We start from the raw sequence: 27,467 nt of genomic DNA on the forward strand, positions 1-27,467 counted from the left end.
CCACTGCTCTGAAAGCCCCGAATTACAGCTCAGGGTGGGCCAGGGAGTCTGAAGCTGGGCATTGCAGTGCCTAGACCCCCAAAACACTCTATAAAGTGCTTCATGGTCTCAGCTACCAACACTGCTACTAGTGTTACTCATGACGGTATTTGTCGTCTTGTCCTGCTAATGTGCCCTAATCACTTGCTACATTTATTTTCTCATTTCTAAGTAGGCTCTATGCCCATCGTGGGACTTGAGCTCGTGACTCCGAGATCCAGAGTCAAATGCTCAGCCGACTGCGCCAGGCAGGCGCCCTAATTACGTTATATGAAAACCTTACTAAGGGCGCCTGGGTGGCTCAGTCAGTTAAGCATCCAACTCTTGGTGTCAGCTCAGGTCACCATCTCAGGGTCCTGAGATCAAGCCCCGAATCAGGCTCCATGCTGAGCACGGAGTCTACTGAAGACTCTCTCTCCCTCTGACCCTCCCCCACCAACGCGCGTATGCTCTCACGCTCTCTCAAATAAATAAATCCTTAAAAACCCGAAAACAAAGCAAAATCCTTACTCATAAGATACTCAAAATGTAAGACAAAAGACGATGTAGATCTTACTCTCTGATTCCCTCATCACTCAGCAATGCACAAATAACCACAGGTGTGCCCCACACGGCCTGCTGCACACATGTGCACTCACACACATGCACACGTATGAGTGTGGATACGCTCTGCGCCCATACGTGCAGCCTCATCACCGCCGGGTAGTCCTCTGCATTGGAAGGACCTTTCTGGCCTGTCCCACCAGTGTCCATGTTTGCAGACCTAGCCCAAGCCCTGCCTCCCCCAGGAAGTCTACCTCAAATGCCCACCGCCCAGGATGCCTACAGAGTCAGCATCATCGACGGGAGCCTTCAGGAGTGTTGCACGTGTTTGTTTTACCCAAACCCATGCACGCTCGTAGACCCACCAGGCCGCCACCTCCCGCCCCTCACACACTCCCTTTGAAGATCAAATGAGACCCTGCCCCTTTCTGAGCCTTTGCCTGTGCTGGGACCCCTCCCCACCAGAATGCCCTCCTCCTCAGGGGTGACGGCTCACCCACTGCTTCCAAGAAGCCTTGCCCAATCCCCACCCACCCCCCCCATGCCTGCCCCCAGGGGACCTGCAGAGACTCTGCCTCCTGTTCAGCCATCTGTGTGCACCTGCCCGGCCCCGCCCACAGAGGCAGCTCCTGGGAGGCAGGAAAAGCCTTGCTCAGCTGGCTCCCACCGCGCGTGCTGGGCACCTCATCCATGTGCCCCGAATGGATAATGAGCCAGAGTCCAACATGCAGAAAAGCCAGACAGGCCCTGCCCGGCAGGGAAGCTGCGTTTTCCAGCCAGCAAGGCATTTAGAGACAGACCCTTGTCATCCACCTCTCAGAGAAACCAGCAGGGAAGGAAGGAGGATTAAAATTTAATCCTATTGATCCCCCAAGGGGCGGTAAGTTCTGGCTGCTCCTGCCAAAGGCAGCTGAGGGGCTTCCTGCCCACCCAGCCTCCAGGCCCTGAGGCTCAGCCTGCATGGAGGGACCCCCCTCCATACTAACCTCCACTGGCGCCAGGGACCAATCCCAGCACCCCCAAAACCACAGGGCTCTTCCAGGGGAAAGAGTCTCCCCTCCTTTCTGCCATCCTTCATTTATTCAAAAAATGTTTACTGAGTACCTACTATGTGCCAGGCACTGTTCCAGGGGCTGGCGATACAGCTGGGAAACAGACACAAAGATCCTTGCTCTCACAGAAGTTCTGTTTACAATAAACAGAATAAATAATAAAATGTGAATCATGTCCAGTGGAGTGGGAACAAGGGCAAAAGAGAAAATTAAAGCCAGGAAGAGGAGAAACATCCCTTGAAGGGTTTTCAGGATTAAATGGAGGATCAAAACAGGCCATGCTGAAAAGGGGACATTAGAGCAAAGAGCTGAAGGAGCAAGTAAGCGAGCCCAGTGAGAAAAAGAAGCTCCAGCCAGAGGGCACAGCCAGTGCAAAGGTCCTGAGGTAGAAGAACAAACGCCAGCAAGACTGGGGCAGAGGGAGGGTGTAAATACAGAACAAGGGAAATTCAGGGACAATGAGGGATAAAATCCTTGGATCAACAGTGTGCCCATATGTGGTGACTTGTTGGTGTGATTATGTCTCCCCCACCAGAGAATCAGTGCAAGTGGGCCAAGGTCACTGCTGCGCCTCACTGCCTGGAACAGAGCAAGTGCTCAACTACACGGCTGCTGAATGGATGAATAAACAGATGAAGAGGAGGATGAGTGTCATGCCCCCAGGGAACCTGAATTTACCTGGCAGGGGCCTGTTCTCACCATCCCCAGAAGAGGGTTCGAGTCCTAACTTGCCACTCACTAGCTATGAGGCCGCAGGGAAGTTGCCAGAGCTTCAGTTTAATCTAACCCAGCCACTCCTACACCATCGGGACACCATCAGAATGAAATCCGAGGAAATGGGCTCAAAGCCCCCAGCCTGCAGTGCTGGGGCACACAGGGCAATGACAGCACTCTGGGACCCCAACGTGGTAATCACCAGCCCGGGTTGGGGGGCACAGGCTGCATGTGCCTGGCCAGCCTCCTCTTCTCTTGGGAGAGTCCCCCTCCCTCTGTCTAGTCCCGGGGCGGGGGAACGACACTGGGGACAGCACCCCAGTCTCCGACGGTGGGCCTGAGACCCAGCCCTGACCAATCAGTGGAGTCGGACCCCTACCACCACCACCCCTGGGGCCTGGGACAGGCTGAGAAATGAGCGTGTGACTCCAGCCAGTCACCAACCCTACACCAACCCTGCAACTGTTTCCCCTCTGCCCTGAGAGGTGGGTGGGCCTAAGGCGGCAGCAGCTTTTCCATGTCCTGGGGAACGCTGCCTGAGAATGACATCGGCACCGAGAGAGCAGGGATGCGGATGGAGAGCTCCCAAAATCTTCATCTGAGTGCCTGGATCCACCCATGCCTGAAGTAACTAACACCAACTTTCATTATAAGATTCAATAACCCCTCTTCAGCCTCAGCCAGTTTGAGCTGAGTTTCTGTCTCTTGAATCCAAGAGTCTTGACTTACTGGACCTTCCTGGTCAAGCACTTTACAGTTTACAAAGCCCTTCTTCCAGCCATCTCTGCCATATCAACCCTGTGACTTCAAGAATATGGCCAGGACTCCGAGCAACCAAACACCTGAGACTAAAATAAACCACCCAGCTCATCCGGGCGTAGGCCGGCCTGGAATCCAAGCCCCCTCCTCCTCCCCCCATCTGCCCACTCACACAGAAGCTGCCGAAAATCTGGACGGAAGGAGATGGGAATTCTGGCACAGAGACCATCCTGAGTAAGAACTGGAAGGGGGTGTCTTAACTGCTCTTGGGGGAGGGGGAGGGGGAGTGCTGAGGCCAAGGAACCAAAGACCAATCTGCTCTGCAGCCACGGCTCTTTGGGGAAAACCTGGTGAGACCTGAAGGACAAAGCCCAGGGAAAGGCGGGCCAGTCGCAGGGCTGGGAAGAGGAGCGAGTTTCCCACAGGGGGCACCAAAGGCCTGTGCCTTCGAGCCCACCTGGCTGGGGAGGGCTGGGGGCTGCAGCCTGCTGGAGTCTGCCAGCCCCAACAGGCTGAGCAATGACGAGGACCAAGGGCACCGTGATGACATCCTGGGCAAAAGCCAGCAACCTGCCTCCACAGCTGCTGGAGGGAAGCGTGCCTGCTCTCTCACCCAAAGGTCAGGGAGGGTAGGCAGAGGGGCTGTCTGGGGCGACAGCCGGGAGCCCTGCCCTTGTCCCCTCCACCACAGGCTCCTGGAGTCAGCTCAACCCCGGCTCCAATTCCCAGCCTCAACGATCACTTGCTGTGCAAGCTCAGGTAGCTCACCTTCCCTCTTGGAGCCTCGGTTTCTTTATGAGTAAAATGAAGAGAACAACAGTGCCTGTTTCACACAAGTAGGGAGAGAATTACGTGGAATCACACACCACGTAGGCAATACCCAGGAAAGAACACTGGCAGCAGTCACCGCACCAGTGAGCACTTGCTCCGTGCCAGGCATTGTTCTGAGGGCATTCCGCGATGAACTCATTTCATTCCCACGCCACCGTGCAAGGGAGGTGCTATAATTACCATCACTCTGCAGGTGAGTCATGGGGAGGTTTCAGCAAGTTGCCCGAGGTCGCAGAGCCAGGGAGTCGTAAAGACGGGATGTGAACCCAGGGCATCAAAAGCATATGTGGCTTTAGCATATGTGACCCGTTGGCTCTCTTACCGTCAGGGTCGTTATTAGTGTTACTCAGGGTGGGGGCTAGGGTTTGAGAGGGTGACCAGCCCCACAAGGTCCAGCACGTAGCTCTAGGCCCCCAGCGGGCTCAGTCTCACCCCGCATCTATTGCCGCCTCAAGAGGTGGAAGCATTGCCAAACCGACTGATCAGTAAGTCCCTATCTGCAGCTGCAGCGACGGGCTCCAGAAGCTACCAGGCCTCCGCAACCCCCAGCCCCCACCTGGGCTCTGAGCACTGCTTCAGCAGCCAGGGGCAGATCCTACAGCAGAGACCGCTGGGAAGGATAGCCAGGACCCCTGACAGGTAGGGGGACCAGAGGAGACAAGGCAGGGAGAAGAGGTCCCCCATCTGTCACACTTCACTATGGGACTTCAGACAAGGAACAGTCCATTTGTGGGGACAGATGTTTCCTCACCTGTCAAATATGGGAGGGGACTCACACCCACAGGCCCTGAGCACATTTGCCAAGAGTCCACTATGAATCATGGAAGCTGAGCTCTCAGGGGCTTGATTAGGATAATAACAAGCTCCCCACCTCTACAGACACCAGGTTCCACTTCAGGGCACCCCTGGAGACACTCTGCTCTGGTCCTCTAAGTCACCAAGACCGAGCCCCCTCCAATCAGCCAGCACCTGCCCTCCAGATCTCTAGGAGCCCCCACAGCCAGCTACAGACCCTGTGTTCAACCATGCCAAAGCCCCTTCCAAGGCTATATGTCAGCAGAGGCCAGTGCTCATGATCTCGGACCTGATGGCCCACAAGTTCAAGTCCCAGGTCCACCACTTTCTAGCTGTGTGGCTTTGGACAAGTCTCACCTAACCTCTCTGGGCCTCAGTTTCTCCCTGTGTTAAATGGAAACAATTACTCCACCTACCCTCCTGGGATTGCTATGTAAAGAACCTGGCCCATTGCCTGAAAAGGTTTGCTGTTACTATTGTTAATAATAATAATAATAATAATAATAATAATAATAATAATAATAATAATACTGTTTGCTGTTACTGTTAATAACAATAATAATAGTACCACTGTCTTCTGCATTACAGGAATTTCTTTTGTGCGAGTTCCAAACTGATCGCCCAGTCCTTCCCACCCCAACCTTCCAATCAACCAGCCCTGAGGCTCTCCTACAACTTGACTCCTACACTGCCCCCTTACATCCCACAGGCCAGCCACAGTCCACGCCCATCAGCACGCTTGAGCAGAACAGCCACAGCCACACCAAGATGGGCTGCCCCCTCCTGTTCCTGCTCCCAAACCCTGGGGTCTGTGCACACATGGGCGATCACAGAGGTCCCCATTTCTCATATGGGAATGCTGAGGCCCAGGGAGAAAGCCAGTCCTTCCCGGCAACAGCTGCAACACCTGGCAGCCAGCCCAGGGCCAGCGAGGGAACAGGGAGTGAGGGCTCTCCAGGCCAGGGTGGGGCATACCCGGTTCTCGTCGTAGATGATCTGCACCAGGCTGCGATGCTTCGACTCGATGGGCGGCGGCGACACGGGTTTCTCGGGCTCTGGGGGCTTGGCGGCCTCCTCCTCCAGCTGTTGCTGTGGGAAGGGTGAGAGTGCAGTGGTGAGCACCCTGGAGGGCGGAAGGCGGGATACGGCACCCCCATGGTGGAGGGGCGGCCCCGCGTAGCCCAGCAAGCTCAGTGGACTCGCACAGGAAATCAGGCTGCTAACCATTTCCTCTGAGTCACCAGGGGACCCCGAGCCCTGGAGAGGCCCCCGCTGGGCGGGGAAGGGCCCACTGCAGGCTCTCCACGGTGCAGCCAGCCTTCCTGGGTTCGAATCCCACTTTGGCCACTCATGAGCTAGGTGAGCGAAAGCAAAGGACCGAGCCGTGCTGTGCAGCCGTTTCCTGGTCTGTGAAATGGGGCTTATCACCAAGCCTCCCAGGCAAGCTGGTCCATGTACAGCATGGCTGGGGGCTCGCTAAAAGCCGGCGGCTAACCTCCTCTTCATCATTACCAGAACCATTTCCATCGGGGGAGGCTGTGTGGATGCTGCAGCCCAACTGTGTGGACTGGAACCCTAGTTCAAGTACTTCCTTGCTCTCTACGTGGGAAATGCCTAAATGTCTCTGGGCTTCATTCTCCTCATCTGGAGACTAGGGATAATTAAGGCCTGCACCGTGCAGGGCAGGTACGAGGGTTTGATGTGCGGGGGCAGGCAACGCACGCAGCACCAAGCAAGCACGTCCTCATGCTCATCTGCCTGGTGCTCTTCGGGCTGGACCCTCCTCCTCCGAACACCGTAGGGCAGCCCTTCACGCCCTATCCACCTTCTCCCGGTAAGGGAAAGTAAAGACACTGGTCCGTGGTCACAGAAGGCCAATGCACACAGAAGGGTGTGTGCAATCTGAGAGGGTATCCGGAGTCAGAACAGAACACCATTTCTGCTCATAATGCCCAGCCTACCCAAGACCATGGACCATGGAGCAAAGCAATATAAACTCAAAAAGGCGGCCAAGACAAGAGCAATGCAGAAGGAGCCAGAAAATCCAGTCCTGGCTTCTGCGGGCACCCAGGCCTGGCTGGTAGAGCCAAGCTGCCTCAGTCCCACAGTGACCCCTGGAGGCAGCTTCCAGAAGGGCAGCCAATATCTGGCAAAACATGGAAATCCACTCCCCAGAAAGCGCAAAAAAAAAAAAAAAAAAGAAGCGAAGAAGTGGAAGAAGCACACAGCCAGGAAGGAGATTCTCTCCGATCCGTGAAGGTGGCCCTCCCTGAGGCACCAAGGAGAAATACCACCTGAGATGCACAGAGACCCTGGCGACACACAGCTCCACCGGAGCCGGATGCAAACCTCACTCCATCGCTCACCAGCTCTGCGCCTTGGGCAAGTCCCCGAACCTCTCTAGAAGATGCATGAAACGTGCTGCTACACAGCTTGACAGACACTGGCTACCGAAGGCAAACCGAAACCACGGTGAGATCCCACCTCTACCCGCCAGGATGGCTAAAAGGAAACAGAAGCACGGAAAACAAGGCGCATCGGTGAGGCCGTGGGGGGACCGGGAGCCCTGTGCTCAGCTGCTGTGGAGGACAGTCCAGCGGCTCCTCCAAACATCACACATGGGACCACCAGACGACCCGGCAGCTCCACTCCCATGTACAGAGCCGAAGGACCAGACACAGGCGCTCAAGCAAGAACCTCAACGCGGCATTCACGGCAGCTCTGTCACGACAGTCAAAAGCTGGAAGGCACCCAAATGTCCACCAGAAGGCGAACGGGTACAAGAAATGTGGTCCATCCACACGGTGGGTGTTATTCAGCCTTTTTTAAAAGGGAAAGAAAGGGCTCCTGGCCGGCTCGGTCGGTGGAGCATGTGACTCTCAATCCCAGGATCGTGAGTTCAATCTCGCGGGGCACAGAGATTAGGCACTGACACCCACTACGACACGGATGAACCTTTCACCGAGTGAAAGAAGCCAGACAGGAAAGCTGATGCATTCCAGGATTCCACTTCTATGAAATACCCAGAATAGATAAATCCATACACAGAAACGCAGATTGGTGGCTGGTGAGAGAGGGGAGAAGGGGGCGTGACAGCTCAGGGGTACAGGCTCTCCTTTAGGGGAGATGAGAATATCCTAAGACTAGATACAAGGAATAGTTGCCTGACCTTACAAATGTATTAAATGACAATGAATTGTCCACTTTAAAATAAGTAATTTTATGTTTTGTGAATTCTAGTTAAAAAACAATAAATGCAGGGTGCGTGGGTGGCTCAGCTGGTGAAGTGTCTGCTTTTAGGGGTCCTGGGCTCCCTGCTCAGTGGGGAGTATGCTTGTCTGCTTCTCCCTGTGCCCCTCGCCACCCGACTGTGCTCTCAACCTCTCTCTCCCTCAAATAAATAAATAAATAAATAAATAAATAAATAAATAAATAAATAAATCTCTTTTTTTTTCCCCCCAAGATTTTATTTATTTATTGGACAGAGAGAGACACGGCAAGAGAGGGAACACCAGCAGGGGGAGTGGGAGAGGGAGAAGCAGGGTTCCCGCTGAGCAGAGAGCCTGATGCGGGGCTCAATCCCAGGACCCTCGGATCACGACCTGAGCCAAAGGCAGCCGCTTAATGACTGAGCCACCCAGGCGCCCCAATCTTAAAAAATAAAATAAAATAAATGCCACTGTGGAATTAAAAAAAAACAAAAAACAATCAAGGGTTGCTCTGGGCCACCTGGCTTCCCGCCACAGTCATAAACGTGTGCACGTGACCTGTAGCTACAGCCGCATCCCAGAGCCAGGCCTGGGGCAACCGAAGTACTCCCTCCCTCCCTGCCCCTGGAAACACTGCCTGACCCCAACCACCACCCAGCCCTCATTCAGGAGGCCAGAGCCGTCATCTTGGAAACCCACCTCTTGTCCCCCAGGTCAGGGACAGCCGGCTAAACCTCAGTGAGCGGCCCAGCTGCTGGACCACCCCCAAGTCCCAGCTCTTCCATGCGAACAATAGCCCCGATGCCTTCTTAAAATCGGTCAACAACCTGGACCTCCTTCCAAAGCTGCTTACATGGCCCTGAACTGGCTTAACCCGCTGCCCATGGTGGCCCGGGTGGCCCTTAACCCTACCTGGAGCCCATACTTCCTTACCTAGAGAGGACCAAGTGTGACCCTGCATCCCCCAGGGGCAACCCAGACGCTTCTCAGGGTCAAGACAGTGTCACACTGCCTCAATCAAGTTTCTATTGAGCACCTAGTATGCGCCAGCACGGTGAGGAGCAGGCAGTGAGCAGGGGCACGAGGACCCTGCCTGTACACTCTAATTGTGAGAGGACCCCAATGTGACAAGGCAGGATGTGTAGTCATTCAAAGGGTGATGTCATCAAGAGGGGTGCGGGGACAGAACAGGATGGCAAACTTCCATGAAGGCCCCAAGAGTAGATGCCTTAGGCTCTGCCAGCCGCCAGGTGTCTGTCGTGACCACTCAGCTCTGCCACTGTTAGAAAGCAGCCACAGACAACACGTGTGAGCGTGACTGTGTGCCGATAAAACTTTATTTACAAACACCAGCATCAAGCCAGATGTGGCTGGATTTGCTGGCCCCAGGATGGAGGGTGGCTGGGGAGGGCTCCTATGAAAGTCAGGAGGGCCCTGCTGTGGTGGGGGTGTCCGAGCAGAGACTGAAGATGCCAAAGGGAAGCCTGGGAGGATCCAGGAAAAAGCAGATTATCGATTAATTTTATATCAATTAATGTTAAAAACTAAACTATAAAATTAGTATCACAAATCTTTACGTTAACTTTTCTTTGGTCTCAATGGTTACCATACCACAGGACCCCGTTCTTCCTCACAACCCTATGACGTGCTGTCACGTCCATTCCTGTTTCACAGAAAGGAAACCGAGGCTGGGGGAGGTGACTGTTCTGAGGCACAGCTGGGAGGCCCCGCCCATCCAGCTTCCAGGGCCACGGCCAGAGGCAGGAGGGGCACGAAGCACAGAGAGGTAACTGCCCTCCCCACATCACTGGGGAGTGGTAGCAACAAGATCGGAACCCCGACAGCCTGACTGTGAATCCTGGCCTCACCCCGCACCTCGCTCCTCGCCCCAGCCGGCTGGTACAGTAGGCAATCCTGGCCTCACCCCGCACCTCGCTCCTCGCCCCAGCCAGCTGGTACAGTAGGCACTTGAGGCTTATTCAAGCGCGGGTGTCGTTTTATTCAAGTCACAAGAAGCTGGAAGTTCAGCTCCTCCACCGACCAGGTGCATGTCACACGTGGCTTGTGGCTACCTCTGTGGACAGTGCGGACCCAGGACATTCCCACCACTGCAGAAAGCTCTGTGGCCAGCCGTGCACCACACAGAACAGCACTCTGGCCCAGGCGCCATCAGGCAGGAAAATGAGCCGGCACGTGGGCAGGCCCAGCACACGTTCACTGCTATCCCCTGTGTTCTCTTCTCCAGAGCACCCCCCACCCCTGGCCCGCACCTGCTTCTTCTTCAGCTTGGAGATTTGCTGCTCTACCATGGTGATCTCGCGGTCCACCCGGTCCATGTTCTGGATCAGCTCCTCCTTGGAGAGCCGCGGAGGCACCAGCTCTAGCTCAGGGTCGGCGTGCGGCGGGCTGGGAGGAGACACGGGCTCCAGCTTGCCTGCCAGACTGCGATCCTGCGGGGGAGGGAAGAGGAGCATGGGATCAGCGCAGAGGGCACCCCCGCCAGCATGCCCTGCCACGCTCCCTGAATTTCCAGCCATGGCCTCAGGCCCCAGCACATGGGACGGCTATCACGACAGTCCCCATATGCCAGACGCAGGGCTGCCTACAAATCCCACCTCCCTGCCTTGGCCCTCCCTGGCCCTCCTGCCGAGGGGACTCAGCCCAGCCTACCACCCACTCCACAGAGGCCTGACCCCTCACGTCCTCCTATACGGAAGTTTTCACAACCTCTTCTCAGGTCGTGAAGGCTTCCCTCTTCCCTCTTCCCACAACACGCCTCTCTCTTGCTCCACCAGCCTGGCTGTGTCCTCCCACAGAACCAAACTCCAAGAGCAAGTACCGAGACCCCAGGTCCCAGCCCCCAAGGCCTGGCCTCAGCAGACCCTCCACGAACATCGATTCACACCACTCTGTCCGGATCGGCAAGCTAGAGACTATCACACAGAGCGCAAGCCTGGTTTTGTAAACACGAGAACTGAGAACAAGCCAGACAGGCGCAAGTAGGTACGGGCAGTGGGGGAGAGGCTTTCACTCTCTTCTTTTTATGGACCAGTATTTTTCTGCTTTTCCTTCTTCGAGGAAAGGATTACTCTTTGTGTAATAAAGCTGTTTTCAAAATTGGGTTAAACACACAAGGGAATCCTTCATTGGGCTATGCGTCGACACTTTCATGCCAGCTGGGGTTTACTGAGCACCCAAGCTGTGCTGGGAGCACCCTGGGGAGGAGGTTACAGAAACAAAACAAAACCCAGTCCTTGCCTCTGGAGCACTCACGTGCAAGGCCCCAGGTTCAGATTGTAGCCCGCTTCGCCACCTCCCAGCACTATGACCACTAGCACCTCAGGGACCCACTCCCTGCCTCGGCTTCCTCATCTGTACAATGGGATGATCCCCACCTCCCAGGCTGCTGAGAGGCTGGAACGAGCTAACGTGCACAAAGAGCTCAGCTCAGAGCGTGGCATACTGTAAGTGCCTCCTGAGTGGGGGCTGGGATTGTCCTGCCCCCAAACCTGGGCTCCAGGCCTGGTGGCCGGCACAGGCAGAACCCAGCCCACGCCCGAGCTGTCCTCAAGGCCACGCCAGCAGCTGCTGGCAGAGGAGGCCCCGGGGAGGAGCTCCAGGCCGTCGTCTCCCCACCCCCATGGCAGCTGCACCCAGAGGACAGAGGACACATTATTCCCTGGGACAACTGCAGCCCCAGGGGCTGCCAAGTGCTCCCCATCTCAGGACTATCAGAGGCTGTGCCGTCGTGCATCCACCCCTCCCCTACACACAGACCCTCGCAAGGTCCACATGGCCCAAGGTTCTTGGGATGTCACTGGGTTTGCCTTCTGCCCTTGTTTCCTTCTGAGACGTGGGCAGCGCTGGCATGGGGACTTAGGCTTTCCATGCTCAGAACACTCGGGAGGAGCGCCTGAGTGGCTCAGTCAGTAAAGCGCCTGCCTTCGGCTCAGGTCATGGTCCTGGAGTCCCAGGATCCAGTGGCCCATTAGGCTCCCGGCTCAGCGGGGAATCTGCTTCTCTCTCTGCCCTTCCCCCCGCTCGCTCTCCCTCCCTCCCTTCCCCCCCCAAATAAATAAATAAAATCTAAAAAAAACCCATCAGGGGAAATACAGAAAAGGCCCCAAGTCCTCAACCAGGTGGCCTCCACACTGCTCAGGCTGCGTCCACAGAGAGGCCCCAGAAATCAAACCTCCTTGCACAGCCCATCCCCGTCCTCAGCAAACCCTACCGACCAGACTCCCACAGCGGCCCTACGGGGGCTGCCACTTTGTCCCCACTGCACAGACAAGGAAACTGGGAACGTGGAGGCACATGTCCGGCAAGGATTTAACCCCGCGGCTAGCAAAGGCCAAGTGGCAAAATAGTTCAGTTTTGTATTTTGGACTCTGTCCAACTACTCACCCACCACTGCATTGGCAAAGCAGCCACAGGACGCAAATGAATGAACATGGCCAATAAAACTTTATTCACAAAAACAGGCTGAGCACTAAGTTTCGAGCTTGCCAAGTTTGCCAACCTCTACCCTTTGCAATTCACGAGTCTTCACTGAGATAACTGTCACAAATACCCTGCGAAGGAGGAATACTGTTTATCCCATCTCCCCGATGAAGAAAATAAGACCCGGTAGGGTTCAGTGACGTGCCTGCGCTCACCAGCCACGTGCAATGGAGCCCTGGCTTGGAGGGTACAAGACGCTGAGGCTGGGCCTCAGTCAGACTGCAGAGGTGGGCAGACCACGAGACCAGGCTACAGGGCGTCCCACAGCAGCAACAGGGTCCAGACCATGCATTTATTCATCCCAAAGAACTGCATGGCTGCGCAGAAGAGCAAGATCTCTTCCAGGGTCCAGGACCCCCTGAAATGAGTGGCGAGACTCTGCAGAAGAAACATTCCCTGGAAAAATACTCGGTGAGCTTGGGACCCTAACTACTCCCCAACAGGAAGGCCCAGCTGGTGAACACGGGAGCACGGGCACCTGACCCCACACACACCACACCAGAATCGGCTCGTGTGCTCTGACACCTGAGGGCCTTTGCACAAGCCATCTCCTCTGCCCACAACACCCGACTCCACCTTTGCACCAGCTGAAATCAGACTCGCCTTCCCCTGCCACCTCCCCCAGCCCGGGATCTGCCGCTTCCTCCGTGCATCCGGGGCACGTGGCTGGTCTCTCCCTGCAGACTCAGTCATTTCTCAGGGATCTGGAGACAAAACGTGTGGGGTGGAGTGGGCCCTGGAGCCCAGCAGCATTACCTGCTGTAAGAAACATCTCCCCTCCCCTCTCTGATCTTCCAGCAGGACCAAGAAGGAAGATAAACAGAACCCCCACCCAGGAAGAGTTCTCGAAAGCAACACTAGCAAAAACAAAATTCCATCCCAAAGCTGGCAGGGTCAGCGCGAGGCTTAGATGAAGCAATTGGCAACTGCTGGGAACCACTAGAAAAGTTGCTGGAAATTTTTCCTTAAATTCTTGATGGGTAAGACCCATCTTCTTCAATGGGTTCTTGTCACTTGAGATTCAGGCTTAGCTTTTATTCTCACCAAAACCGCACAAGTGAGTCCATCCATGGCCAAACAGACAAATAAAATGTGGATCATCATATACTGGGCCACGATTTGGCCATAACAAGGAAGGAAGAAGTTCTGATCCGTGCCACACCGTGGACGAGCCTTAAGAACATGATGCCGAGCGAAAGACAGACAGAAAAGGCCACATATTATGGGATTTCGTTTCTAGGAAACATTTAGAACAGGCAAATCCAGAAAGACGGAAAGTAGATTGGTGGCTGCCGGGGGCTGGGGAGGAAGGAATGAGGAGTGACTGCTAATGGGTGTGGGGTCCCCTCTCAGGGTGTGAGAATGTTCTGGAACTAGTAGAAGCGGTGGCTGGCCAGCACTGTGAAGGTACTAAATGAACTGAACTGTTCACTTTCACATGGTTAATTTCAGGTTATGTGAATTTTACCTCGACCTAAAAAGATGACGCACACCCAGGGGCAAAGGGCGCTTTCTCCGTAACTGAGTTTTCCAGGAATGGGACCAAGGGAGCCTGGCTACTGGGCCTCCAGATGGTTCTCCCAATGGCTGCTGGCCTTCACTTCAGCCCAAAGCCACAGGAGCAAAACAACAAACCCATACCCAGTCGGTCGCCAGGTAGCAATTGGCACCATTTTCCCCATCAGATGCCCTAGGTGTACAATTCAGGCCAACACAGAAGAGAAAACCCATTACACAAAATTAAAGACACAGAGGCAACAAAAGCCCTGTGGCCAGGGAGGTCCTCCACGTCCCAGCTTCAGGCAGGGGCAGAGCCGGCCTCAGGCACTCACAGTCCACTCTGGAGTCACAATGAGGGGTTCTAGGACGGACAAGGCCCCCACGCACAGGCAAGAAGAGAAACAGCTATGGCTGGAAATGTGGAGATGGAGGGAAAGCTCTCCCTTTATGCTGGCCTTGAACATGGAAAGAGGAAGGCCTGGAGTCACAAAATGCCTTCTTGTCAACACACCAAGACCACACAGAAGATGGCAGACCCAAGAGAGGGACAGAGATGGGAACCTGGTGATATCATGTCACCTGGATCGAGCTGTGCCTGAAGTCCACAAACCCTGGATTCCAGTTACATGAGCCAGGACTCATTCTTAAATTAGTCTGACATGGGTTTTCTGTCCCTTTCAGCCAACAGAGGCCCAACAGACAAAGGGACTTTCAGAAACGGTTCTATGTATGATGACTCTACACTCACCTAAAACAAAGTCTGATGAATTCCAAAGGAAGCCTGATACCACAAAACTCCAGAGGCTCAAGGGCAGGGAAGCATTATAAAACAGAACACTTTTATAAGAAAAAGGAACACAGCTGGTGTTGGGGGGCAGGTCAGGGCTGTAAAAAAAAATCCCACTGAATTCCTGTCTCATGCATCCAGCTAAATTCCACAAAGCAGACGCAAAAAACATCTGAGCACTTTCAGAGCTGTGCTCTCCCCTGGCTTCTTCCCTTGCCCAAAATCTGCTCAAACTTTCCAAATGCTCTTATTAGCAAGCAGCCTGGAGCAATTACAGTACTTGGTCCAGGCAGGCCCCAATACTGGGCCCATTACTCCCCTGACCCCCAGGGTCCAGGAAGAGAAGACAGAGACACAGAGACAGACAGAAACGGACACAAAGACTAAGACTCCCCAGGGAGCTGCAAGAAGAGGGACAAACAGAAGCTCACAGAGCCACTGCAAGGCACAGAGACCCTTAGAAGAACCCAAAGGCCCGAAGGCTCTGAGCCACTATTCCAGAGGCCGGTATGGGTGAGCAGCAGAGGCCTGATGGGGGCTGGCCAGAGACAACTGTCGGCCTGTTCTTTAGGCAGAACTGGACAGGAGCAGGGGGCACAACCCACTGGGGGCTCCAGTCCCTAGGGAGGAAATCAAAGCTGCCTGGCATGGCCCTTGGCCTGGCCACTGACATGGTCCTACACCCCTTCACACATATTCCACTCGCCTATCATCCAAGACCCGCTTAGGGAAATAGCTTTCCTAATGGCAACATCCCTCCCAGGAAACTGAGCAGTCAGGAAGCAAGGGGGAGGGCACAAACTCAGGTGCCAATGGGGGGACAGCAGGCACTGGGAGGAGGGAGGCGGATGGCCCGCTAGGGGGACCAGAGGGGAAGCCCACGGCAGGACAGCTAGGTGGCTTCAGTGGCCACTTCCCAGGGATGGTGGACGAGTGGCTTTCTCCCTCAGGCTGGGGCCCCGCTATAAGTATGCTCTGTGATCACACTTCACGGGGCTAGAAGATGCAACAGAATGATGCCCACACTTGGCACGCTACCTGGCACGATGACTTAATGTTAACGTACCATCATCACCACCACCACGGGATACCCCTTCTGTGCCAGCCCCCCAGTAAAGCACCTGCCTTGGCCAGAAATCCCACCATTAAATCCTGTCCAGCATCAGGCAGAGAAGAGGACCCAGAAGGCCCAAGTGGGCCACTTCCACTGCCCAGCCTGGCTCCCACTCCCACCAGTGCTGCAGTAAGAGGAGCACTGACCTCACCCAGCAGCTGGGAAGCTGTTAATGAGCTAACATATGTCCCCACGGTTGTGAAGAAGCTGAATGGAAATACTCAGTACGGGCAGAGGTGACCTCCATCACTCAGCCGGCCAAGGATGAGCATGTCACCGGGCCCCAGTCCCTGTCCCATCCCCAGCAGTGACAGTACAACAGCTTCAGGGGCACCTGGGTGACTGGCTGGGATCCCTCCATTAGCATCTCCGTCAGCTTCCTCTGTGCAAAATGGACACCAAAGAAGCTTCCAGCCTCAACTGTCCTGAGATTTACTGAAATAACAGAAGAACCTCCCACAGCAGCTGCCACAGGCGCTTAAGCTATGCACGTTCTCCCCCTACCATCTCGGATCAACTCTGCATTTTAAAGAGGAGTCAAGTGAAGGAGCTCTTTACAGCACAGGCCGCATGGTGGCCCCGCAGGCCGGACACACCAAGGTAGGTCCCTCTCCAGCCAAGAAGTGGCCTGCAGAGCCGATCTTGGCCCAGGCCCAGCCTCTGCCCAGCCCTGGGGCACCATGCACTCAGTCCCCCCCTCCCAGCCTCTTGCCAACGTTGTGCCCCAGCCCAGCACGCCCACCCCTCACCTTGCACCCAGTCCAATCACAGAAGAAAACCCAGATCTTCTGGAGTTCCGTCTGGGGCCAGGCCTTACCTTGGACAGGTCCTCAGAGCCCCCAGGCTGGCCCGCAGCCAGCAGGGGTGAGGGCCGCAGCAGGGGGTCGGGCAGCAGCTCCAGGCGAGGGCGCTTGCTCTCAATGAACTCCATCTCTGACTTGCCCAGCTCGGGCAGGTATGAGTGGGTCTCAGGTCGCAGGTGAAGCTCCTGGGACCTACAGGAGGCAAGGACACAGGGCATCGCATCTACTGCCCTCCGCTGAGCATCTGCTGGGCGCCAGCCCCTCTTAGACCCCGAGAGAGAAGTGCCCATCTGTGGAAGGGCACACGGCGAGGCAGGACTCAATCACAGACCTGTCTTCCTGCGAGTCAGCGTTCACTATGTTTACAGGAAGAGGATGTACTGGTGATTCCCCACTCCCTCGTCACCACGCGCGGCCCACGACCAGCAGCCCACCTGGAGCTGGTTACAAACGCAGAGCCTGGAGTCCCACCGCAGACCTACTGAGTCAGACTCTGCATGGAAACAAGAACCCCGGCTGATTCATGTGCACAGCCAAATCCGAAAAGCCTTGTGGGTCCAACACAGATGATAACACACACAATGACGTCGTCTGCACATCACTCGCCCAGGGCAGACATCACTAGCCAACCACGGTGCTCTGGCTGCTGAATGTGGCCTTGCCCCCTCAACTCAGCCAGGCTGCCTGGGGCAGAGACAGGAGCTGTCCAGCCTACTCACTCCCGACTGGCTCTCCTTAACCGGCTCCCCAGTATGCAGAGGACAAAATGGCCCAGAGAGGGCATGCCTTGCCTAAGCACACACAGCAGAGCCAGGACTCCCAGACTCTACCTCCAGCTCTTGCCCTTTACCAGACAGCCTGAACACTGCCCGCCCCTGCTGAAATGCTTTCCAAGTTCGTGCCCTCCCTGAACACTCCAAGCACATTCTCCCCTCTGGACCTTTGCACGTGCTGTTCCCTCTGCCTGGAGTGCCCTTACCAGTGCCCATCCAGCTCTCTGGATGACCAGCTACATATTGGACAAGCACCCCTCCTCTGAGAGGCCTTTCCTGACACCCCAGCCGGAGATGTAATACCAACCCCACCCTGCATGTAATGAACAGGTCACGTCCCTCCTTCTGGAGTGATCTTGTATGGTGTTTGTGGTGTATCTCCCCTGCTAGACTGCAGGCTCCCTGAAGGCTGGACCGTCTACCTGGATCCCCACTGTGTGCCCACAGCCTAGAATGGGCCAGCATGTGCCAGATGGCAGGACTCATTATTAGCAGTTAGTACTGTTATGATCTCTGGCATCTTGGGTCCCTGCTCTGACCTCAGTCCTCCCCTCACTGGGGTCCCCATCCTGCTGCACTGGCTCCTGTCCTCCCACCTGGATTTAAGGAAAGGCAGGCCTTTCTGCAACAGGCAGATACCAGCAACGGGCACACACCTTGTCTGGTAGCTGAGGGACAGAACAGGCCGCAGAGGAAAGGAGAGGACAAAGGGAGGGAAGGAAAGGGGCTCCCTGTGGGCACCCTGGTGCAGACATGTCCCTCACAACCGGCACCCCAGCCCTGTTCCTCCACATCTTGATGGTCAACCCCTCCTGCCTCGGCACACACCCAGAGACCACTGATGGCCCGTGGCGGGAAGTCAGAAGGCGGGCCCCAGGACAAAGGCCCCAGGACAAAGGCGAGCACAGTCCAACCACCCCCATTTCACAGCACGCCAGCTCCTGCTCCAGCACAGCTCTCCATTCCCCGACAAGAGAAATGAGGCCGCGGCTCCGAGCTAGGCGATGTACAAGCTTCTCCTCACCTTTCATTCCCAGGCTGAAATTCGGAGAGCAGGGAGGGCCTCCTCCTCTGGGGCTGGATGATGGAGCCAGGCGACAGGTGTGAGGTGTAGTCACGGGGGTGGTGCTGGTACTCGAGCAGCCCGACGTCCTGCGACGAGAGGCCCAGGAAGTGAGTGAGTGAAGACAGCCCACTGCACAGTCACAGGCACAGGGGGCAGAGTCACATGCTCCCCGCCCAGTGCTCGCTTCTGCGCTGGGCCATGGGCCACGTCCACACGCGGCTCCGGAGGCCCAGAGTGGCCAGAGGGCGTGCCCGGGGTCGATCGCCAGCTGACCTGCACCCTGTGGTGCACAGCCTCGGTCCCTCACTCCCCGCCACCCCGGCACCCACAGCGCTCTGCGATTACACCCTCTTTCCAGAGGAGACCGCCAAGCCCGCGCGTCAGCAGACGGCTGCATAAGCCACAACTTGCGTGTCTACCAACTGGGCACTAAGGGAGCAGGGTGTGTGCACGAGACACCACCAGCACCGGACGGCCTGGGAGGCTCCAAGGCCAGTTTCCAGGACAAGGCGCCGCCTTGGGCTTCCCGCGTCTGGTCTGCGATAGGAAAAGCCACACACGTGTCACATACAGAAGCACAGATCAAAGTCAGAAGGAAACTGCAGGCAAAACCCTCCTTCTTCAGGAAAATGCCACCTGGTGTCCGTGACTCTCTGGGGAAGACTAAACGTTAACAAATTAGATGGACCCTGATTGTCAACTGCATCCAGATTTGAAACACATTAAAAGGCTTTTTTTAAAAAAGGACAGAGGAGCACCCGCGTGGCTCTGGCAGTTAGGTGTCCGGCTCTTGATTTTGACTCAGGTCATGATCTCAGGGTCCCGAAATCAAGCCCCGTGAGGGACGCTGCGCTCAGCGGGGAGCCTACTTGAGATTCTCCCCCTCTCCCTATGCCCCTCCTCCAACTCATGCTCTCTCACTGTCTCTCAAATAAATAAATCCTTAAAAAATTTTTAAAGGGTAGAAACAAGTCTTTCAAAAGAGAAAACAGGACTGGCTTCCCACTGTACCAACCCAAATCGATTAACTCTGTCTGCCTAGAACGCTCAGTTCTATTGTGTGCGGCAGTCAGTTAGTGATGTCTGACACAGGTGAGGCTTGGGGAGGCTGGTACCGTGTGTGACTTATATTCTTCTTGGCACCTCTCCTCGTTCTTCCTATTTTCCATAAAATCTAGTCATTCTTCTGTTGTCTGTTTTTTTTTTCTTTTAAGCGGTTATTTCTGTAAAGTGGTCAGATGGTATCAGGCAGGTGTGCTGGGAACGTATGTGTTTCAGACCTCCCAAACCAAGTGTGGAACAGACTGGGAGGCCAATGTCTACAGCAGATGAGTAAATGGAATGAACATGGACCCCGTCAACTTCAGAGGCTGGAAACACTGAGGAAGCCCGACGTGAGATAAAGCTGCAAGGCGCCTCAGGCTGGAGCGGGCTGTCCAACACTCAAGCCCTCCGACACTTGTTTCCTCATCTTTGAAGTGGGTGCCTGACCGGGAAGAAGGCCTCTGTGCCTCCTACCACTCACCCCCTCCCTTAACTCTCCAAAGGACTGCCCCCAAGATGAAGGGCAGCTTCCAGAAGGCAGAGAAGGGCTCGGCCTCCCCCTGCCCTGTGAGGACGTCTAGTACAAGGCACCCGGTGCTCGTGCAGGGCGGCAGGCGGGAAGGACAAGGAGAAGAAGGGCCTCGAGGGAGGGAGTGCAGGCCTCTGGGATCACGCTGGCAAGGCTGCCAGGCAAAGATCTCGCGCACACGTACAGAGGTGTGAGAAGGAATCAGCAGGCTTTGCAGTCTGCCAGGAGGGAAGATTTTCTCCACCCGGCTCTTTCGCACAAAAGCAAAATGAGCAAAGCGGCAGAGAGACAGACAATCCAATCCCTCGGGAGGGCCGCAGCAAGACAGTGCTGATAACTGCCAGCGGAGGCGGGAAGAGGCACACGGGGCCTTTGGGGCGGGGGGAGCAGCAGAGAGGCCACTTCACGAGCTTTCTAGCCTCCGTTTCCCAGTTTAGGAGGTAAGCGGGATATGCTTGTTTGCAAAGTCCCTCCAAGCAGCATCTCAGGGGCCATCTGCAGGGTCCTCACTAAACTCCACCCCAGGGCCTGAAGCTGGTCCCCAGGGCTGAGCCCAGGGACCCCCAAGGGTGTGTGGAAGCTCCACAGGAAGGCAAGAATTGAGAAGACCCCCAGAGACAGACTGACCCAAAGAGGGGCTCACTGTAGTCACATGAGACTGGATCCATCAGGCACGTGAGCTACGAGCCTCCCAGCCACATCTCTGAGCGGGAACACTCTACGTGAGTTAACAAAGTAGTAAGAACACCCAACGTACGTAAATGCCTGTGTCCGCCTGCACTGGAAGTTTTAAATGTACTAATTAATTTAATCCCTACAGCAACACCATGAGGTGGGTATCGTGCACAGTCCCACACAAACATGAAAAATCAGGTACAGAGAAGTTAAGTGACTTGCCCAGGTCACACAGCAGGGAAGGGAGGTTCTGAGACACAAGACTGGGCCAAGCTGGCTTCCTGCTGGGGGGCAGGGAGGAGCAGGGGGCTGGTCCTGAACCAACCCCACACGGTGACCGCAGCAAACCAGACTTCGGGAGAAGAGGCCTCCCCTGCCCTCACCAGGTGCTTCCAAAGCTGCTGCTCAGAAAATCAGGGGAGGAAAAATGTCTCTGGGTGAGACCCCCACTCGCCTCTGCTGGCTTCTACCCAGCCGTGGTGCCTCTGACACTGGGAATTGGGGCTTGCCGATAAATTATGCCCCTAAAAGTCCCGGGAAGGTAACATGGGGCTGGAAAAGCAACTTAGCCAGGAGGGAACCCCATCTGGCACGTCCCTACCTAGATCCTGTGGGGCAACAAGGACAGAGGGGCTGGGGCATCTGAGCCTCAGGTCAAATCCAAGCTGGGTCTGGATTCTGGGAGATGTTTGAAGGAGAGGCTGGGAGGAGGATTTTCTTTGCAGCTGTGCTAGGAGGAGGGGTGCTCCTCACTGGCCCCTGGGATACGGCTTCTCACCCCAGAAGGGATTGGGGAAACACCTAGAGCTATATGTGGCAGGGAAAGGACTCATAGGTCCTTCCTGGAAGAGTGGGGCTATGATCAAGACACCTCAGGGCCTTTGCATGCACTGATCCCTCTGCCTGGAACATTCTTTAGCCACATTTCCCCATGCCTGGCCCTCTAGTTCCCTCCAGGTTCTGACTCCAATGTCAGCTTCTCAGTGAGGCCTCCTTCCCTAGTCCTGGCTTCAGTTAGAACCCCTGCAACCTCAGCCATCTCTCCCTCCTCCTTCCCTGCTCATTGTTCCCCCGTGAGAACACGGCTGCCTAAGGCAGGGATGCTTCTGGTTTGCTCACAGCTCCGTTCCCAGGGCCTACAAAAGTAGGTACATGAGGTGCCTAATAAATACTAAATGAATGAGTAAAGCTCCCAGCATGGGGGCACCCAAGAGGCCTCCTCGGGAGGCCAAACACCACCCCCCCATACCTGTCAAAGCCATCCCCAAGCACCTAGAACCGAGATGGAGGAAGGGCCACACAGGTGAGGGAGAGAAACCACACGCAGCGCTTAGGACACGGGCAGAGCTCCGATACTCCACTCCCCACCCCCAGCTGCCTACGTGTGTCCCCAGCTGCCTACGTGTGTCCGCATCTCCCTCTGGCCCAGGCAGGCTCCTGGGTCTCTGACCCTCAAGCCAGAGCAGCGCTACTCCACATGAGGCCCATGATGCTGCTGGCTTGTGACGAGGTGGATACAGAAGACACGTGCATTTGTGCAACAGCCCGCATGCGCACTGCCAGCCTTGGCCACAACCAGTCCCCGCATCCAAGAGCTGGGGCATACACGGTAAGCCCACGGGCCGGCTTGGGGCAAACGGCAAGTCAGACAGATGGATCCTTCCCACGAAGAGTCTGACAAGCACCGATCCAGGGCAAGAGTCAGAAACGGGGCCCAAGGCCAAAGCCAGGCTCGGCGCTTGGCCATCCCTTTGCATCTTGGCGAGCTGCTTTCAAGCCACGAGGGCAGCAGAGCTGAGCAGTTGTGACACAGACCAAACGGCCTGAAAAGCCTGCAACAGTTGCAGAGAAGGTTTGCTGACCTCTCCTCTAGAGGAAGAGCCCACAGGCAACGTGGAAAAGGATATTCATCCAAAGTTGTTGTTGTAATAATAGCGTCATCATCGAAATCACCATCATTATGACCTGATATCAGTGTGCGCTAATTCTGTCTGGCACTGTGTGAAGACCACCGCCCAAGTCAGCTAATCTGAACCTCAGAATCCTATAATTACCTTGCTCAAGTAATGGGGAAACTGAGGCATGAGGTGGTAAAGCTTGTCCAAAATTCCACAGCTAGGATATCATTAAGGCAGATTATGAATGCAAGCAGTCTGGCTCCAGAGCCTGTGCTCTTAACTACCCTTCTACACTCAGGCACAGAGAGGTTAAATAACTTGCCCAAGGCCACACAGCAGAAAGGGGTAGCGCTGGATGTCAGACTTTGAACCTTTTGACTTTAACACAGTCCTTCAGCACAAGGACTACAAGAACTCAGGGAAGTTCAGATGGTCCTGGCAGACTCGGAGGAGAAGTCCATAGAAAGCCTGATAAGAGGCAAGGCGGGGGGGATGTCGGAACCCTCCATCCTGGGAGACCCTCAGGAAAAGATGTGGGGTCCTGATTCTTTGAGGGAAGCCAAGACCACAGAGGTGGAGAGAGCAGGGCACAGAGGGATTCCGAGGGTAGAGAAGGTGGTCTTCAACAAGCAATGTGCACTGTGCCGAAGCTGGTGTCCGACTCAGAGGGGCTGAGCACGTGTCTAAAGCGGTCAGGGGAATGGTGGGCTTCCCAAAGCCTCGGGGTCCAGGCCTCTGCCTGCAAGCACGCCTAGAATTATGCCTTCCATTTGCACCATGAGCCAGCAGGCTCCAGCCTGGAGGTGGTGGGCCAGCAGACGGGACAATTCTCACTGCCCCTCAGAGTTCAGGGTCCTGCAGCCCCAAAGACAGAGAGGCCCTCCTTGGGGCTCCTGTCACCCTGCCAGGAGGAAAGAGGACTACCGAATGCTTGCTGCATGCAGACCCTGCCCTGAGCACCTTGCAAACATCCTCCACTGAGGCCCACACCCACAACCCCATACGGCAAATAAGAAAACTGAGGCTGCCCCACGGGCTAAGTGAGCGGCCCAGTGTCGCTCAGGAGGTTGGAAGGAACAGAGAGTCAAAGCCACATCTGGAATCTATGGACTCCAAGGGGGACTGGCCATCCACGCAGCCCTGGGCCCAGAGCACATTGAAAGAGATCTCTGGACCCAGGAGGTGCGATCCCTGAAGGTAACCTTTTAGGAGTGTGTGTGGGAGAGGACTGAGCCCCAGGAAGGTCACAGGTCACCAGGCTCAGGCCCCTCCCCTTCCTCCCACTTCCTGCCTTAGCTGCTATGCTAGGAGCCAGACACTGGGCTCCTGCCTAGCTCTTGGATGGGGCATTTATCTCCCTGTGCCTTGACTTCCCCTTTCTTCCACCCTCTGTCTTCTAGACTCAAAAAAAAGGGAGGCATCTCACACACCCCGCCTGTAAAATGGTCTGATGGGAAGTGGTTAGAGGGCATGGGGCTACAGTGGGGAGGAACCTTCAGATTACAGACACAATGGTGACCTCCCACCAGCTAAGGGCAAGTGGCTCCAGCTGGGAGACATGCCCAGGACAGCCAAGATCCCCCACAATCCTCAGGGTGCCCAGGATTCTACCTTTCAGGTGACAAAGAGGGCTGAGCCACCCTGGCACAAGGCAGGGTGGTCAGGGATTGGGGCCCCACGGCTGCCACCACACACAGGACAGGAACGCCCCACCCCACAGCTGCCCCCATGGCCCCGCTCACCCCTGGCCTCAGCCTCCTGCCTGGAGTGGGTGGTGACTGCTGGGTCCTGTCCAGCCATATCCTGCGTCACTGATAGCCCAGCGGGGGAAGAACAGGAGATGTCATGGGTCAGCCAGTGACCCCAAACAACCGGGAGAGGTCCCAGCTGAGGCAAAGGGCAGGAGGGAAGGCGGGAGAGCAGGGGCTATAAGGACTGGAGGACCTCCCAAGGCTGTGCCCGCAGGGAAGGGGGTGGGAGAGGGGTGAGAACCCAGCAGGAGGGAACAAGAGAGAAGCCAGAGGCATCCGCCAGTGGTCCTCAGGAGAGGCAGCCCCTCCAGGCGGCTGCAGTAACAGTGACAGTAACGAGAAATGATAACAAATGGACACATCGGGCAGAGTGTACACCATAAGCACTCATCCAGCCTTACATTTAATCCCCACGAGAATCTAGGAGACAGGTGCTCTTAACACCCCGTTTTATGAATAGAAAACTGAAGCTCTGGAGGGGTAAGCCACTGGGCCTGTTTCCTCACCTACCAAACGTTCCTCACCTACAGACAGAGAGCATACGAGACCCACTCCGGGGTGATTCCAAGCAGCAAGTGCAGCTGTCCCCACAGAAGGCTCTGAACAGAACATCTGTCCTGCCATAGGTGCTCAATAAATGAGAGGCCACAGTTCTGTTGTTGCTGCCGGTGATCACAGTGAAGGTCTCAACACTACATGATAATAACTCGCCCCCAGGAGCATACTCCTTGGCCCTGGGCACACAGTAGGTGCCCAATAAACAGAGAGAACAGTGACCGGGGTTCACAACCCTGAAGCTGAAGTGGACGGTCTCCCAGCAGTGATCTCACCCGAGGCCTGTGGTTCCATCTTCTGGCCTCAGTCCCCTCATCTGCAAAATGGGATAATAATGCAAGCTGCTCTTTCGTTGGGCTGTTTGTCAGAATCTGAAGACTCTACGCAGGGGCAAGTTCTTGCAACAGGACTCCATAATGGCCCAGCTGGCTCTGTAAAGCATCCGGGAAGCCCAAATTCTCAAGAGGCCGCTACGTCTGGGACACCCTCGCGCTGGGCCAGTGGGTTCACACGCTGATGGAAATGCCCTCCCACACCACTTCCTCTCTTCTCATGAGGAGGAACCACGCCAAGCAGTACACATGCACGCATGCGCGCACGCACACACATACACACATACACACACACACACACACACACACACACACACACACACCAGCAGAGCCAACCTCTCCCCCAGCTACAACCGCAAGGCCCCACATTCCTCACTGTGCTGCCAGTTGGTTGACTGGGGAGGCCCAAGACCCTAAGAGCCCTCTGGCAAGAACCAAGGTCATGGTACCCAGTAGGTACTCAATAAATGCCAAAAGAGCAGAACCAAAGGCCCATCCTCACAGCCACACCATGCAGCTAGAGGTGAAGGCACGAAATGGAGCCACTGCGAGGGGCGACAGGCAGAGCAGGGTGCAGCTTGGGAAAGCTGATCGAGGGCACACACGTGTGCAGACCGGCACATGAGAACACTTCTGCCTTCCCCTAGGTAGGTCATCCCCGAGAGATGGGGCGGCTCCTCGGGGAACAGAACCAACACCCCAGATCCCCAAATCAGGGCTGCAGACACAACATGAGCTTTATCATCTCGGAGCCCCGAGCATCACCACAGTGAACGAGCTCCGGGGCCAGGGATCAGGGAGGCAAGGGGCTGTCAGCAATGGCCCCCCCAAAGCAAGAAGGGGTCCAGGGAAGGCTGGCCACCAGGGAAGTATAGAACAGGTGCTCCATGTTTGTACAAAAATTCCACTGCTGCCTCTGAAAGACCGAGATCCCAGCTCATCCCAGCCCCAGTCTCCATCTTCCCAGCTTTAAAGTGGGAGCTAAGAGATTTTACCGGAAGTTCCAGATGCCAGTGGTCTCTGCCGTGGCACCCACTTCCCCTCGGGGGACACAGTGAGCCCTGGCCGGATACCACTGGAGACACACCAGCCCTCATGGGGACTAGGTGAGAAAACAAGGCCCCAAAGGTGGCCCCGGGGAACAGACACACCCGTTACTTACCGTATGCGGCCGGGCGATCTGCACAGGGTAGGAAATGCCGTGGGGCGGGTAGCGGGGCTCAGTGGCCCTCCACGTCTGCGCCACAGGCTGCGTGGATCCCGACATGGCGGTGAGTGTCCGGGGCTCTTGGGCCCCAATAATCTCCCTCTCAGCGGCCACCAAGGTTAAAAACCAGTCCTTGTCATCTGCTCGTGGGCCTGCCTGTCACAGGCACCTGAGAGAAAACCAGAAAAGAAACAAGATCAGCCACAGGGCCATGGCCCCTCCGGGAACTCTGGTGGGGCTCCCTAGTCGTTCTTTTCGTCCCTGAGGAAGCGCAAGCACACAGGTCCTTCTTCCTCCATGACACCGGGGTGCTTCCTGCCCACTGATAGCAAGAGATGCAACGGACATTTGAGGGACTCCTGAGCCACAGACCAGGCCAGCAGCTGCCACAGGAGCCACATCAGGGAACACCATGCCCCCACCCACAACCAAGGCCCTCACTCAGCAGGCACAGAAACCCCAGCTCTGCGGGGGCACTGCCCCCCACCAGATGACTCCCAAGCCCCCTTAGCTCACCTGACCTCACCCCCATGGAACCTCCACTCTGAGAGTACTGCCCCCCACCAGATGGCTCCCAAGCCCCCTCAGCCCACCAGACCTCAGCCAGTGGAACCCCGACTCTGTGGATGCTGCTTCTCCCCTCTCCAAAGAGTCCCAAGCCCTCCTGGCCCACCCCTCACCCCACGGAACCCCAACTCTATGGGTGCTGCCCCTTCCCCTCCAAGGGTCCCAAACCCTGTTGACCCACCCGACCTCACCCCATGACCTCTGCAGATTTCTGAGTCACCAAGGCAAAGTTCTCCGAAAGCACCCAGTTCAGGCAGGCTGCTGGGGGCCTGTCCTAAGAGGCACACATGAGTGTCCTGGGCCGTGGTGGCCAGGTTCAGCTCCAGCAGGACAAAGGTCACAGTGTGACCCCGCAGGCCTGCCTGGGCCTTCCCGCGACCCTGTGCATGAGCAGAGCTGGGAGTAAGGGGATTGCGCAGGGGTG

At 56.0% G+C, this 27,467-nt stretch overlaps 1 protein-coding gene across 1 annotated transcript in view; it reads right to left on the reverse strand.

The window, feature by feature from the left end:
- The window catches only part of NCOR2 (nuclear receptor corepressor 2), a 172,146-nt gene that overhangs the window by 124,449 nt on the left and 20,230 nt on the right, over nt 1-27,467 (reverse strand). The window contains 5 exon segments of the mRNA XM_087857429.1: nt 5,709-5,822; nt 10,213-10,392; nt 16,661-16,838; nt 18,444-18,571; nt 26,432-26,645. Coding sequence (XP_087713555.1) covers nt 5,709-5,822; nt 10,213-10,392; nt 16,661-16,838; nt 18,444-18,571; nt 26,432-26,536 — 705 coding nt within the window. The 5' untranslated portion in view covers nt 26,537-26,645.

This window comes from Ursus americanus, chromosome 30 (genome assembly GCF_024610735.1).
Source record: "Ursus americanus isolate L20-20 chromosome 30, mUrsAme1.1.p, whole genome shotgun sequence".
In the NCBI taxonomy this organism is placed as follows: Eukaryota; Metazoa; Chordata; class Mammalia; order Carnivora; family Ursidae; genus Ursus; species Ursus americanus.